The 11,003-nt window shown below is 46.4% G+C and overlaps 1 protein-coding gene across 1 annotated transcript; it reads right to left on the reverse strand.

The window, feature by feature from the left end:
- Positions 1 to 318: 318 nt before the first annotated feature.
- On the reverse strand, positions 319 to 10,435 carry LOC149265229 (uncharacterized). The gene is made up of 2 exons (XM_089402296.1): positions 9,098 to 10,435; positions 319 to 2,547 (listed from the first exon to the last, which is right to left on the reverse strand). The coding sequence occupies exons 1-2, from the start codon at positions 10,433 to 10,435 to the stop codon at positions 319 to 321; spliced, it is 3,567 nt and encodes a 1,188-aa protein (XP_089258422.1).
- Positions 10,436 to 11,003: the final 568 nt, after the last annotated feature.

The raw sequence follows: 11,003 nt of genomic DNA on the forward strand, positions 1-11,003 counted from the left end.
TATCTGATTTGGAACAGGTGCTCTGTCTGGCGGGACGATTTCTTCTTGCGGTTCGACGGCTTCCCACACTTTGGGCAGATTTCTCAATCCATTTTCTGAGTAAATTCCCATCTGCCATGCCTGCTCTGTACAGTGCGGTTTGACTGTATTCGTGTGAAGCATGGGAGCAGTTGAAAAAAGGGGGCTGAGCTGATTGCCCAATCTGGCTCCTAATACAGATCCTTGCTTCCTTATCTAAGCTGTCCTCTGCTCTGCTGATTTGCCTGTAGTTGCGGATTCTATTGGATACGGTGCCCCATACTTGAACTGGATGCGTGATCATGGCAATGAGTGGGTAGACAGGATGTCGTTGCAGCTGAGGTGGCCTTTGGGGCGGTCACAGGCCTTGTTGGCATAACTGTCAGCATCTTTGTTGAGGCCACGCAGAATATGGTAGTAACTGACCTCCTCCATCATGTCGTGGAGTATCTGATTTCTACTGATGATTTGCTGCAATAAGGTGTTTGGCGAGGTCTGCCTATGCACCATGAGCCGAATTATGATTGCAGAATCGCCGAAGATAGTCGCCTTTTTGATTCCTAGCCTGATCAATTGCGTGAGTCCTTGGAACAGGGCCAATCCCTCGGCCCTGTTGTTTGATAATTCACCCAGCCCCCATTCAAAATGGAGAATTGACTCACCATTAGCGTTGCATATAAGACCTCCTGCCCCTGCTTTGCCAGGATTTGACTTTGAGGCTCCATCGAAAAACATATGAAACCTGTTGCAGTTGCTCAGCCATAGAGCAAATTCTTCTTCTTTGAGTCTCAATTTCCAGCCATTACTTGTCTCATTCTGCTGTAAATTCTCTTTTCTCGTTGCCTGGGCACTGATAAGGCTGCCATGCCCATAGTTGAGCAGATTTCTTTCTTCTACACTAAAGTGGGTAGCCTCAATCTTGCCTTGTATGCGGGTGGTGATTGCTTCCACCGCTAAACTCTTGGCTTTGTGGCATATAACTCTTAAATTGTATCCTTTATCTTGAAAAACCTTTTTATTTCTGGCCAACCATATGCTCCAAACAAGAGTTAACGGAATTGTGTTCCATATCCTTTGAGTTAATTTGCCCTTCTTACCTTTCCAAGGGCAATTTTTCTTCCAACTGTGAACAGTTTCAAATATAGATGCCTTTGGTTCCCATGCAACCTCCCCTATTGAGGCCATATCTTTCCAGCACTTCTTTGCTACTTGGCAATCAAGGAACAAATGTTGCATTGTTTCTTCAGCTTGACAACAATTTGGGCACCTGGAGGGTCCCAATATGCCCCTTTTTTTTAAGTTTTCTGCTGTTAGAATCTTTCCTTTCAGGAGAAGCCAGAAGAAAAATTTAACTTTAGGAGGGGCTTCCGCCTTCCAAGCCAATTTCCAATGAATCCAGATGACCTGTGGATAGGCGCTTTCACACAATTGTTGATACCCTGCTTTGGTTGTATAAAGAGTTCCCGTAGGGTCCCAGCGATAGCTATCTTTTATCCCTTTTTGGACCGGAGCTTTACTGTGCAATAGACTCTTTAGAGCTAGGAAGCTTGTTTCGAGATCTCTAGGGTAGTCCGGAAAAGACCAGCCTATCCAAGCTTGAGATTGATTTCCCCACTGCGTTATTTGAGCTAAACTCCAAATTCCTCTGTTATTAAGCCAACTGATAGCTGGGATTGCCTCTATATTGGATCCTATAGAACACTGGCCTAATATTCTGTCAGTAGAGATGCTAATGCTGCCACCTCCCCCAGGTATTTTTGAAGTATGTTGGGCCATATAGGGGATGATTTTCTTACACAATTTCCAGATGTTGGTGCTGTCCCTGCTGGGGACATTGGTGTCCAACAATTGATGCCGAGTGCTGTTCAGATATTTGGCCTCAAGGACTGTTTTCCACCATGCTGAGTCCCCTGTAATTAGCCTCCAAACAATTTTAGCCCCGAGGGCTAAATTTAGCAGATTTGGGGATCTTATTCCAAGTCCTCCTTTCTCAAGGGGCTGGATGACATTCTTCCAATTAACCAGGTTAAACTTTTTTTTCTCCGTCTTTCCTCCCTGCCAGAGGAAGTGTCTGAGAGCTTTCTCCATTTTGTGATGGAAGGCCATTGGAGCTTGGATCAGAGAGAAGCGGTAGATGGGCAGAGAGATCAGACCTGATTTTAGAAGTACTAGGCGACCTGCTGGGTTCAGCCACATAGATCCCCATTGCTGAATCTTCCTTTTTATTTTATCAAGAATTCCATTCCAAGTGTCGATCTTCAGAGGCCCCATACTGACTGGCATCCCAAGATATGTGAAGTGACTCCAGTCAAGCTTGTGTGAGACTCCAAGAATGTTTGCAATGCTGTATATGGTGTGATTCGTTGCATTCCATCCATAGACACAGCTTTTAACTTGATTAACTTTTCCTCCTGAATAATCCATAAATTGATCTAGTATCTTTTTGAAGCGCCTTGCAATGGTGATTGAAGCACCTCCCATCAAGAGGGTGTCGTCTGCAAATTGGGAGTGGTTGATGTTCTTTGTGCCCTGCTCAAATTGAATGCCAGTTATGAGGCCTACTCCTCGGTTGTAATCCAAGGCTTTGCTTGATCCAGGTGGATATTGGTGGCCACCTGCCAAGTCCACCTGGACCCCCACCATTGTCTTTCTCAGCATTTTCAGTTTCCTTAATTGTAGCACAACTTACTATTTTTAGCAGTTTTTCGGGTCCTGAACTTCCGGAGCCGTTTTGAGGCCCTAAACGACGTTTTTTTGGGAAATCTACCGCCAGCGATTTTTTCTGATAAAAATCGTCTTTTCCGTCGTAGTCCTCGGAGAGATCTTTCCAACGGGCTATCATGCACGTCAAACGGAGATAGTATGACCAATTCGCGACCCCGGGAAGTTGATGTACCAACTTACCCAAAAACGGGGCCCACAATTTGGCGTTTCATCTTCTAGGGTTAGGTTTTGGAATGTGAAGGGTTTTCTATTGTTTCTCAACAATAAATAGGCCTCCAAGCCTCATTGTAAGACAGTTCAGAGGCATGTAGCCATCACATCTCTTCTCAGAGATAAGCTACCATCGCCCTAGCTAGTTTATTTCCATTTCTGTTGTAAGCATATTTGAGTATTTTCCATTAATGAAATGAAGTATTATTTCCGCTGCATCTTTGTGTATATGGTTATCTCTGTAATTTGTTGCGTTCCTACTTAAATCCGGATCAGTGGTATCAGAGCGGTCTGCTTTTTCTCTGTTTTTCTTTGCATGTCCCCAACAAGGTCAGGATATAAGGAGTTAGGGCTTGAACTCGTTGAACCTTTGCAAGACCAGCCTCGCAAACCCCGACGGCCTCCCATGGCGGACGAGAAGAAAGATGAGGGGGCAGGAGATCCCATCAAAATCTTGCTCGAAGAAGCCCTCGAGCGACAACGGAACGCGATGATGGACAGTTTTGCCCAGATCCTTCAGCGGCTACCAAGAAGCAACGCATCGGCTTCCAGCAGCTACTCTGGAAACGCCACACCCTTTAAGGTAAAAGTTAATTTTGAAATCCCCATATTCGAAGGTCAGATAGACGCAGATGCCGTAGATAAATGGTTAAATCTGCTAGAGGGTTATTTTTCTATTCATGAATTTTCGAGTCGGGAAAAGATTGTTTTTGCTCTCCTCAAAGCAGCCCCCCACGTCAAGGACTAGTGGGAAACCTACTGCGAGCAGAAGGATGAAAGTACTGGCTCACTATTTTCAGCCGCACCCACCTGGGATTCGTTCCGGGATGCTATCAAGGAGTAGTACTACCCTGTCGGGAGCTATGAGGATGAATACATAAAGTGGACCACGCTGCGGCAGGGAAGGGACCAAGACGTGCCGGAGTTCACCAATCTTTTCCATATCCTTCGCACAAAGTTGGGTATAAGGATTCAGAGCAACATTTGATACTCAAATACCGTGGCTGCCTGCACAAGTACATCCATGAAGAAATACAATTCCTAAACATCCCCTCGCTCGGCGCAGCATACCGGTATGCCGTCAAGGTTGAGCAGAAGTTTAAACAAAAGAAGCGAGACTTTGGATCTGCGAATCCAAAGCAGGGGAAAGGTGCCCCTAAACCACAGAACAAAGGACAAATCCAAGGCGGGACAGCCCAAGACACCAGTCGAAGCTGCAAGCAAAGAACAGCGTCGCGAAGCCGAGAAAGGACACTGGAAAATGGTGCGAGTTCCATAAGAGCTCCACTCACAACACAAGTGAGTGTCGGGCCAAGCAGTCACTAGTGGCTGAGCTAAAGGTTTCAGAATCAGATGCATGTTCCGACACGGAGTCAGAACCCGATAAGGGGTATGAAAAAGGGAAGCAGATCATTGATGCGGACCCCAGCGCCACTGTTGCTACCGCAAAGATCCAGAAAAATGAACCCGAAGATCCAGAGGAGGAGGAGCGTCTCTTCCACTCCCAGATGTGGGTAAAGGGCTCCCCGATACAGTTCATTGTTGATAGCGGGAGTCAAAAGAACCTCATTTCGGCAGAGGTCGTGAAGCGGTTGGGCTTACCGACCACATCACATCCACAACCATACACCATTGGGTGGCTTCACCAAGGACGAGATCTTCGCGTGAGCCAGCAGTGTCGCCTTCCATACAACATCAAGCCCTTCACGGATGAGGTATTGTGTGACATTGCTCCCCTTGAAGTTTGTGATGTATTACTAGGACAACCATACTTGTGGAAGCGACATGCTGTGTATGAATCGAGGCCCCGTGCAGTTATTATTACATTGGGAAATAAGTTGTTCAGGATACAGAGGTAGCACCACCTGCACCCTCTCTTTGATTACTGCAAAACAATGCAGTAAGATCATTTCCAAAACCAGGAAATTTGTTTTCCTGATGATACGCCCTCAAGGAAAGAAGAAGACAGTGGCCGCGGCCTCCAAACGGGGACAAGATTGTGGAGGAGTACGAGGACATCTTCACCTCCCCGGCAGGGGTTCCTCTGCACTGTCAAGTCAAGCACTCCATCGATCTGACCCCAGGTGCACCGCTACCCAATGGACCAATTTATTGGCGCTCCGTTCTGGAGAACGATGAAATCAAGAGGCAGATTCAGGAGCTCCTGCAGAAAGGTCACATCCGTCCGAGTTCATCGCCCTGTGGGAGCCCGATCGTGTTGGTACAGAAGAAGGATGGGACGTGGAGATTCTGTATTGACTATCGGGCGCTGAACAAGATCACTGTCCGTAATAGGTACCCGATCCCACGGATTGATGACCTCCTAGACCAACTAAAGGGGGCGAAATATTTCAGCAAGATCGATCTGAAGTCAGGATATCACCAGGTACCAATCGAACCCTCAGATGTGTGGAAGACTGCCTTCAAATCCAAGGAGGGCCTCTTCGAATGGTTGGTCATGCCTTTCAGATTGACGAATGCTCCTGCAACCTTTATGAGGCTAATGGATGACATCTTGCGGCCATTCACCAACTCCTTTGTAGTAGTATACTTGGATGACATTCTGATCTTCAGCCAGAGTTGGGAAGAGCACCTCCACCACATCCGATAGGTTCTCCAAACACTGCGGCAACACAAGCTATGTGCCAATTTGGAGAAATGCACTTTTGGCATGACCGAGGTTCAGTATCTAGGATACATCATTGATGAACAGGGGGTGCATGTCGATCCAGCCAAGGTCCAAGTCATTCAGGATTGGCCCTCTCCAACCACTCTAATAGAGCTACGCAGCTTTCTAGGTCTTGCCAACTTCTACCGCAGGTTTGTGTTGGGGTTTTCTCATATTTCTTGGCGCTTGAGTCAAGTCACCAAGGGCGGGGTGAAAGCAAAATTCTTTTGGTCTGAATCTCAACAGAAGGCATTCAGGGAGTTGAAGGATCGCCTCTGCACGACACCAGTGCTCGCGTTACCAGATTTACAACAACCATTTGAGGTCGAGACAGATGCCTCTGACTATGCTATTGGGGCCGTCCTTACTCAACATGGACATCCAGTGGAATATCACAGTGAAACACTTTCAGACACAGTCCGGAAGTACCCCACTTATGATAAAGAGATGTATTCCATTGTACAGGCCTGCCGACAATGGAAGCATTACATTTTGGGGAAGGAAACGGTCATCCACACAGACCACCGACCTCTGCAGTTCATACAGACCCAAGGGAAATTGCGAAATGATCGCCATCAGAAGTGGTCTACATACCTGCAACAGTTCCACTTGAATATCAAGTACAAAAAGGTCAGCACCAATAATGTTGCAGATTGCCTCAGTCGACCACCGATCATGGCGCTAACCACCGTGCTCAACTCCTGTGGGCACGAGACTTCTGATTGGCCACTTCTCTACAAAAGCGACCCAGAATTCGGCCACACATACCAAACACTCTTGGAGGGTCGGCAGGTTGCAGATTTTCACCTCCAGGATGCCCTATTATGCCACCTCGGTCACCTTTGTGTTCCTTCAAGCGAGCGTGCCAAGATGATTTGGGAAGCACACTACAGTCGGGCTGCTGGGCATTTCGGGGTCGAGAAAACAGTGGCAGTACTGCAAAATTATTTCTATTGGCCGAATCTTCGACAGGATGTTGGGAAGTACATCTGATCATGTACTGCCTGTGCCATTGCCAAACCGACCATTAAGAAGCAAGGCCTCTACACCCCGTTGCCTACCCCTATTCGACCTTGGGAATCCATCTCCATGGATTACATGTCAGGCCTTCCTTCCACTAAGCATGGAAATGACTGTGTTTTTGTGGTCGTCGACAGGTTCTCAAAGATGGCCATTATGATGGCCTGCAAGAAGAATATCACAGCAGAAGCCATTGCTAAACTCTTCTTTGAACGAGTGTGGGTGCGCTTTGGGATCCCACAGTCTATCATCTCAGATCGGGACAGTCAGTTTCTCAGCACATTTTGGTCCAGTCTCTGGTCAATGATGGACACCAAACTCACGAAGTCCACAGCCTTCCATCCTCAAACTGATGGCCAGACAGAGGTTGTCAATAGGATGATTGTGCACATTCTGCGCATGTATAACTCAAAGCATCCACGCACATGGGACGAGAGCCTCCCCTATGTTCAGCATAGCTACAACCGAGCTCTTCACAGCTCCACTGGCCATAGCCCTTTTCAGGTGGGTTTGGGATTCCAGCCACTATGCCCCATTGATGTGGCCATGCCACTTGCAGCTACTCACATGAATTCAGCTCATGTCCAGTCCGAAACAGATAAGGCCACCAGCTTCATTGAGCGCATCCAACATATTCGCCAGCAGGTCCATGAAATTCTTGAGAAATCAAATGCCAAGTACAAGCAGTGACATGATCAACATCGGGTGCCACACAAGTTTCAGGTGGGCGACAAAGTCTGGTTGCATTTGCAAACGGAACGCCTTACTGGAGCCTATCGGAAATTGAGACCACTCCGATATGGTCCTTACACCATTACTAAGGCTATGGGAGACAATGCATTTGAGCTCAGCATTCCCCCATTCCTTGGCCTGCACCCAGTGTTCAATGTGGACCGCCTTCGGCCATACTTTCCACCATTGCTAGACACATCCGACATTGCAGAACAGCTCAAACCCAGAGAATTAAATCCAGATTGCATGGAACAAGCTGCAACTGATCGGATCATGGACACACAGATCAAGAACACTCGCCAACAGAATATCCAACTGTATCGAGTTGTCAAAGCAGGCCAACTCCTTCAGCAGGGCAAGTGGCTCACCAGGGAACAAGTTCAGCAGAAGTTTCCTCATCTCATGGATGATCTCAACGCAATGGGGACCATTGCTTCCTAAGGGGGGAGGAATGATCCAAGTGGATATTGGTGGCCACCTGCCAAGTCCACCTGGACCCCCACCATTGTCTTTCTCAGCGTTTTCAGTTTCCTTAATTGTAGCACAACTTACTATTTTTAGCAGTTTTTCGGGTCCTGAACTTCCGGAGCCGTTTTGAGGCCCTAAACGACGTTTTTTTGGGAAATCTACCGCCAGCGATTTTTTCTGATAAAAATCGTCTTTTCCGTCGTAGTCCTCGGAGATATCTTTCCAACAGGCTATCATGCACGTCAAACGGAGATAGTATGACCAATTCGCGACCCCGGGAAGTTGATGTACCAACTTACCCAAAAACGGGGCCCACAATTTGGTGTTTCATCTTCTAGGGTTAGGTTTTGGAATGTGAAGGGTTTTCTATTGTTTCTCAACAATAAATAGGCCTCCGAGCCTCATTGTAAGACAGTTCAGAGGCATGTAGCCATCACATCTCTTCTCAGAGATAAGCTACCATCGCCCTAGCTAGTTTATTTCCATTTCTGTTGTAAGCATATTTGAGTATTTTCCATTAATGAAATGAAGTATTATTTCCGCTGCATCTTTGTGTATATGGTTATCTCTATAATTTGTTGCGTTCCTGTTTAAATCCGGATCATTGCTAAAGGATTCAGCCATGAGAATAAATAAGTAAGGGGACAGGGGGCAGCCTTGTCTGAGACCTCGGGAGGATTGAAAAGCAGCACAAGGTCGCCCATTTACCAAAGGGGAAATCCAAGGGTTTGAGATGCAAGCTTTGATCATGTTTATGAAGGAGGTATTAAATCCTATTTTGTGTAATACTGCAAATAGAAAGGAGTGTCTGACCCTATCAAATGCATTGGCAAGGTCAAGTTTTAGGACAAAGCCTTTCTCCTTTCGACTTATGCTAGAGTGTATAGCTTCTTGCACAAGGAGAATGGAATATGATATGTGTCTATTGGGTAGAAATCCTCCTTGGTTTTCTGAGATTAATGAGGGAAGGTGAGGCTTGAGCCTAGAAGACAGAATTTTAGTAATAATTTTGTATGCAGAATTGCATAGAGATATGGGCCGAAATCTTGAGAAGGTAGAGGGCCTGTTCTCTTTTGGGATTAGAGCTAGATAGGTTGAGTTGGTGAAGCCCCCCAATTTGACTTTCTGAAGGGACCAGCGAATCATCTTTAGGAGGTCTTTTTTGATCAGATACCAGTATTCTCTGTAAAATCTTATTGGAAACCCATCGGGACCTGGAGCTTTGTCCGGATGGAGACTCCATATTGCTTTTTGTACCTCATCCTCTTCTATTTCTTGCGTGAGCTTGCTGTTCATTCCTTGAGTAACATCTCTAGTCATGTGTTGGAGTAGACTTGAGTAATCCTCCTCGCTCTTGTCCTCAGATAGTAGGTTTTTAAAATGAGCGGTTGCTGCTTCTTTAATGGAATCTTGAGTATCGTGGCTTTTCCCATCGTTGTCTTTGATTATACTAACAATGTTTCTTGCCTTCCTGACTGTAGCTTGCTTATGGAAGTATGAGGTATTCTTATCTCCTTCACGCAGCCACAACTGTCTTGATTTTATCCTCCATTTGATCTCCTCATCTCTGGCTGTTTGCCTCAGCTGGGTATACAATCGAATCTCATCTTCTTTTGCTTGCTGGGTGAGACCATACACCTCAATGTTTTGCTGGACTGTCTCAAGGATTTTTTTTATGTCTTTTTTTATGAGCTCAGGTTCCTGATAGTTGATATTTGCCCAATATTTGAGGGCCTGCCTAGTTTGCTTCAGCTTGGATTCCAAGATATATGCCGGGGAACCCTCCACATGCTGGGTCCACGCTTGCATCACCGCATCTCTAGCTGCAGGGATTCGGTTCCATAGGGGAGAATATTTAAAAGGGAGGGGTCCAATCTGGCTATGACTGTGCAATGTGAGCGTGATTGGATAGTGGTCCGAGGCGGAGATGTTGAGGATATCTGACTGACCGGTAGAGAAGGTGGATAGAAAGGCGATGTTGATGAGGAAGCGGTCGAGCCTTTCCATAATATTTCCAGCTCCTAGACGCCTGTTGCTCCATGTGTATCTTCTATTCTTAGGTTTTATGTCTACTAGATCTTTCTCCTGCATAATATGCTCAAGCCTGTTTCTGAAGGGATCTGAGCTAAAGTTTCCTCCTCTTTTCTCATTGGTGTGCATGACCAGGTTTAGATCCCCTGCGAGAATAATATTGCTGTCATGGTCTTCTTCTATATTTGTGTTCAGAGTATTCCAGCAAACTTCTTTTTCCCTATAGTGGTTCGGTGAATAAACATTGTAAATTTTAACCTCTGCTCCATTGTCCTTACTTTCCAGTTTAACACTAATCCAGTTCTGATGGATTTTGGTGAAGCTGCAAGTCGATATACTATTGTCCCACATTGTTAGAATGCCACTCGATGCTCCTCTGGCTTCACTGGCGCAGCCACTGTATTGCTTTTGTTGGTTGATAAGTCTGTTGATTTCTGACTGATCTAGTTTCGTCTGTTGAATGAGTATGATTTCGGGCTTTTCACTTTGAATTAGCTCCCTGAGGGTTGCTTTCTTGGAGGGGTGCCCTAGTCCCCTGCTATTCCAGGATAGCAGCTTCATCATGATTTACCAGTGGTATGGAGAGGTGCCCGCCTCTCTTTGCCTTTATTGTTGTTTTCCTTGTCCGAGTGTCCAAGGATGTAGGATTCGATAGGTGTCTGGGATCCCATTACTATATCTTTCTGTGCACTTTCTTCTCTATGCTGCTTAGCCGATTTCCTGCCAGGTCCATGCTTTTTGGGAATGTCACTGGGCGCACCATGTTCCTTTGATGAACTTCTGGTGATTCTTATGGAGTTGGTATCAGGAGAGGGCTGAGAAGATTGAGGGGGAGAGGAATGGGGATGCGGATCAGATGAGAGGGGGTCCTGTTCGGGGTCATCCTCAGAAAGAGAAGCAAAGGGATTGGATGATGGAGGAATGGAGGGGTCCGAGAGTCTAGGAGGTGAAGTGGGGATGTGAGGAGGGTGCTGCTGAGAGGATGAGGGGGGGTGCTGATGAGATGAATGAGGATGAGAAGGATGAAGCTGGGAAGGCCCTGGGATTTCAGTTTCTGCTTGCTTCATGGATGGGTTCGTTTTTTTTCTATTTACCGTTTCCCACTGTCCTTCTTGCTCTCTTGAATCTACAG

Source organism: Pinus tabuliformis, chromosome 6, assembly GCF_031772625.1.
Source record: "Pinus tabuliformis cultivar Carrire ecotype Pingquan chromosome 6, CPIR1, whole genome shotgun sequence".
NCBI classification, from domain to species: Eukaryota; Viridiplantae; Streptophyta; class Pinopsida; order Pinales; family Pinaceae; genus Pinus; species Pinus tabuliformis.

Excerpts from the sequence above, each read along its gene's own strand:
- LOC149265229 (XM_089402296.1), bottom strand. The coding sequence starts at position 10,435 with ATGATGAAGCTGCTATCCTGGAATAGCAGGGGACTAGGGCACCCCTCC. Across the intron at positions 2,548-9,097 it reads AAGAAATAGAAGAGGATGAG|GGCACAAAGAACATCAACCA; the intron begins GTACAAAAAGCA and ends CAATTTGAGCAG.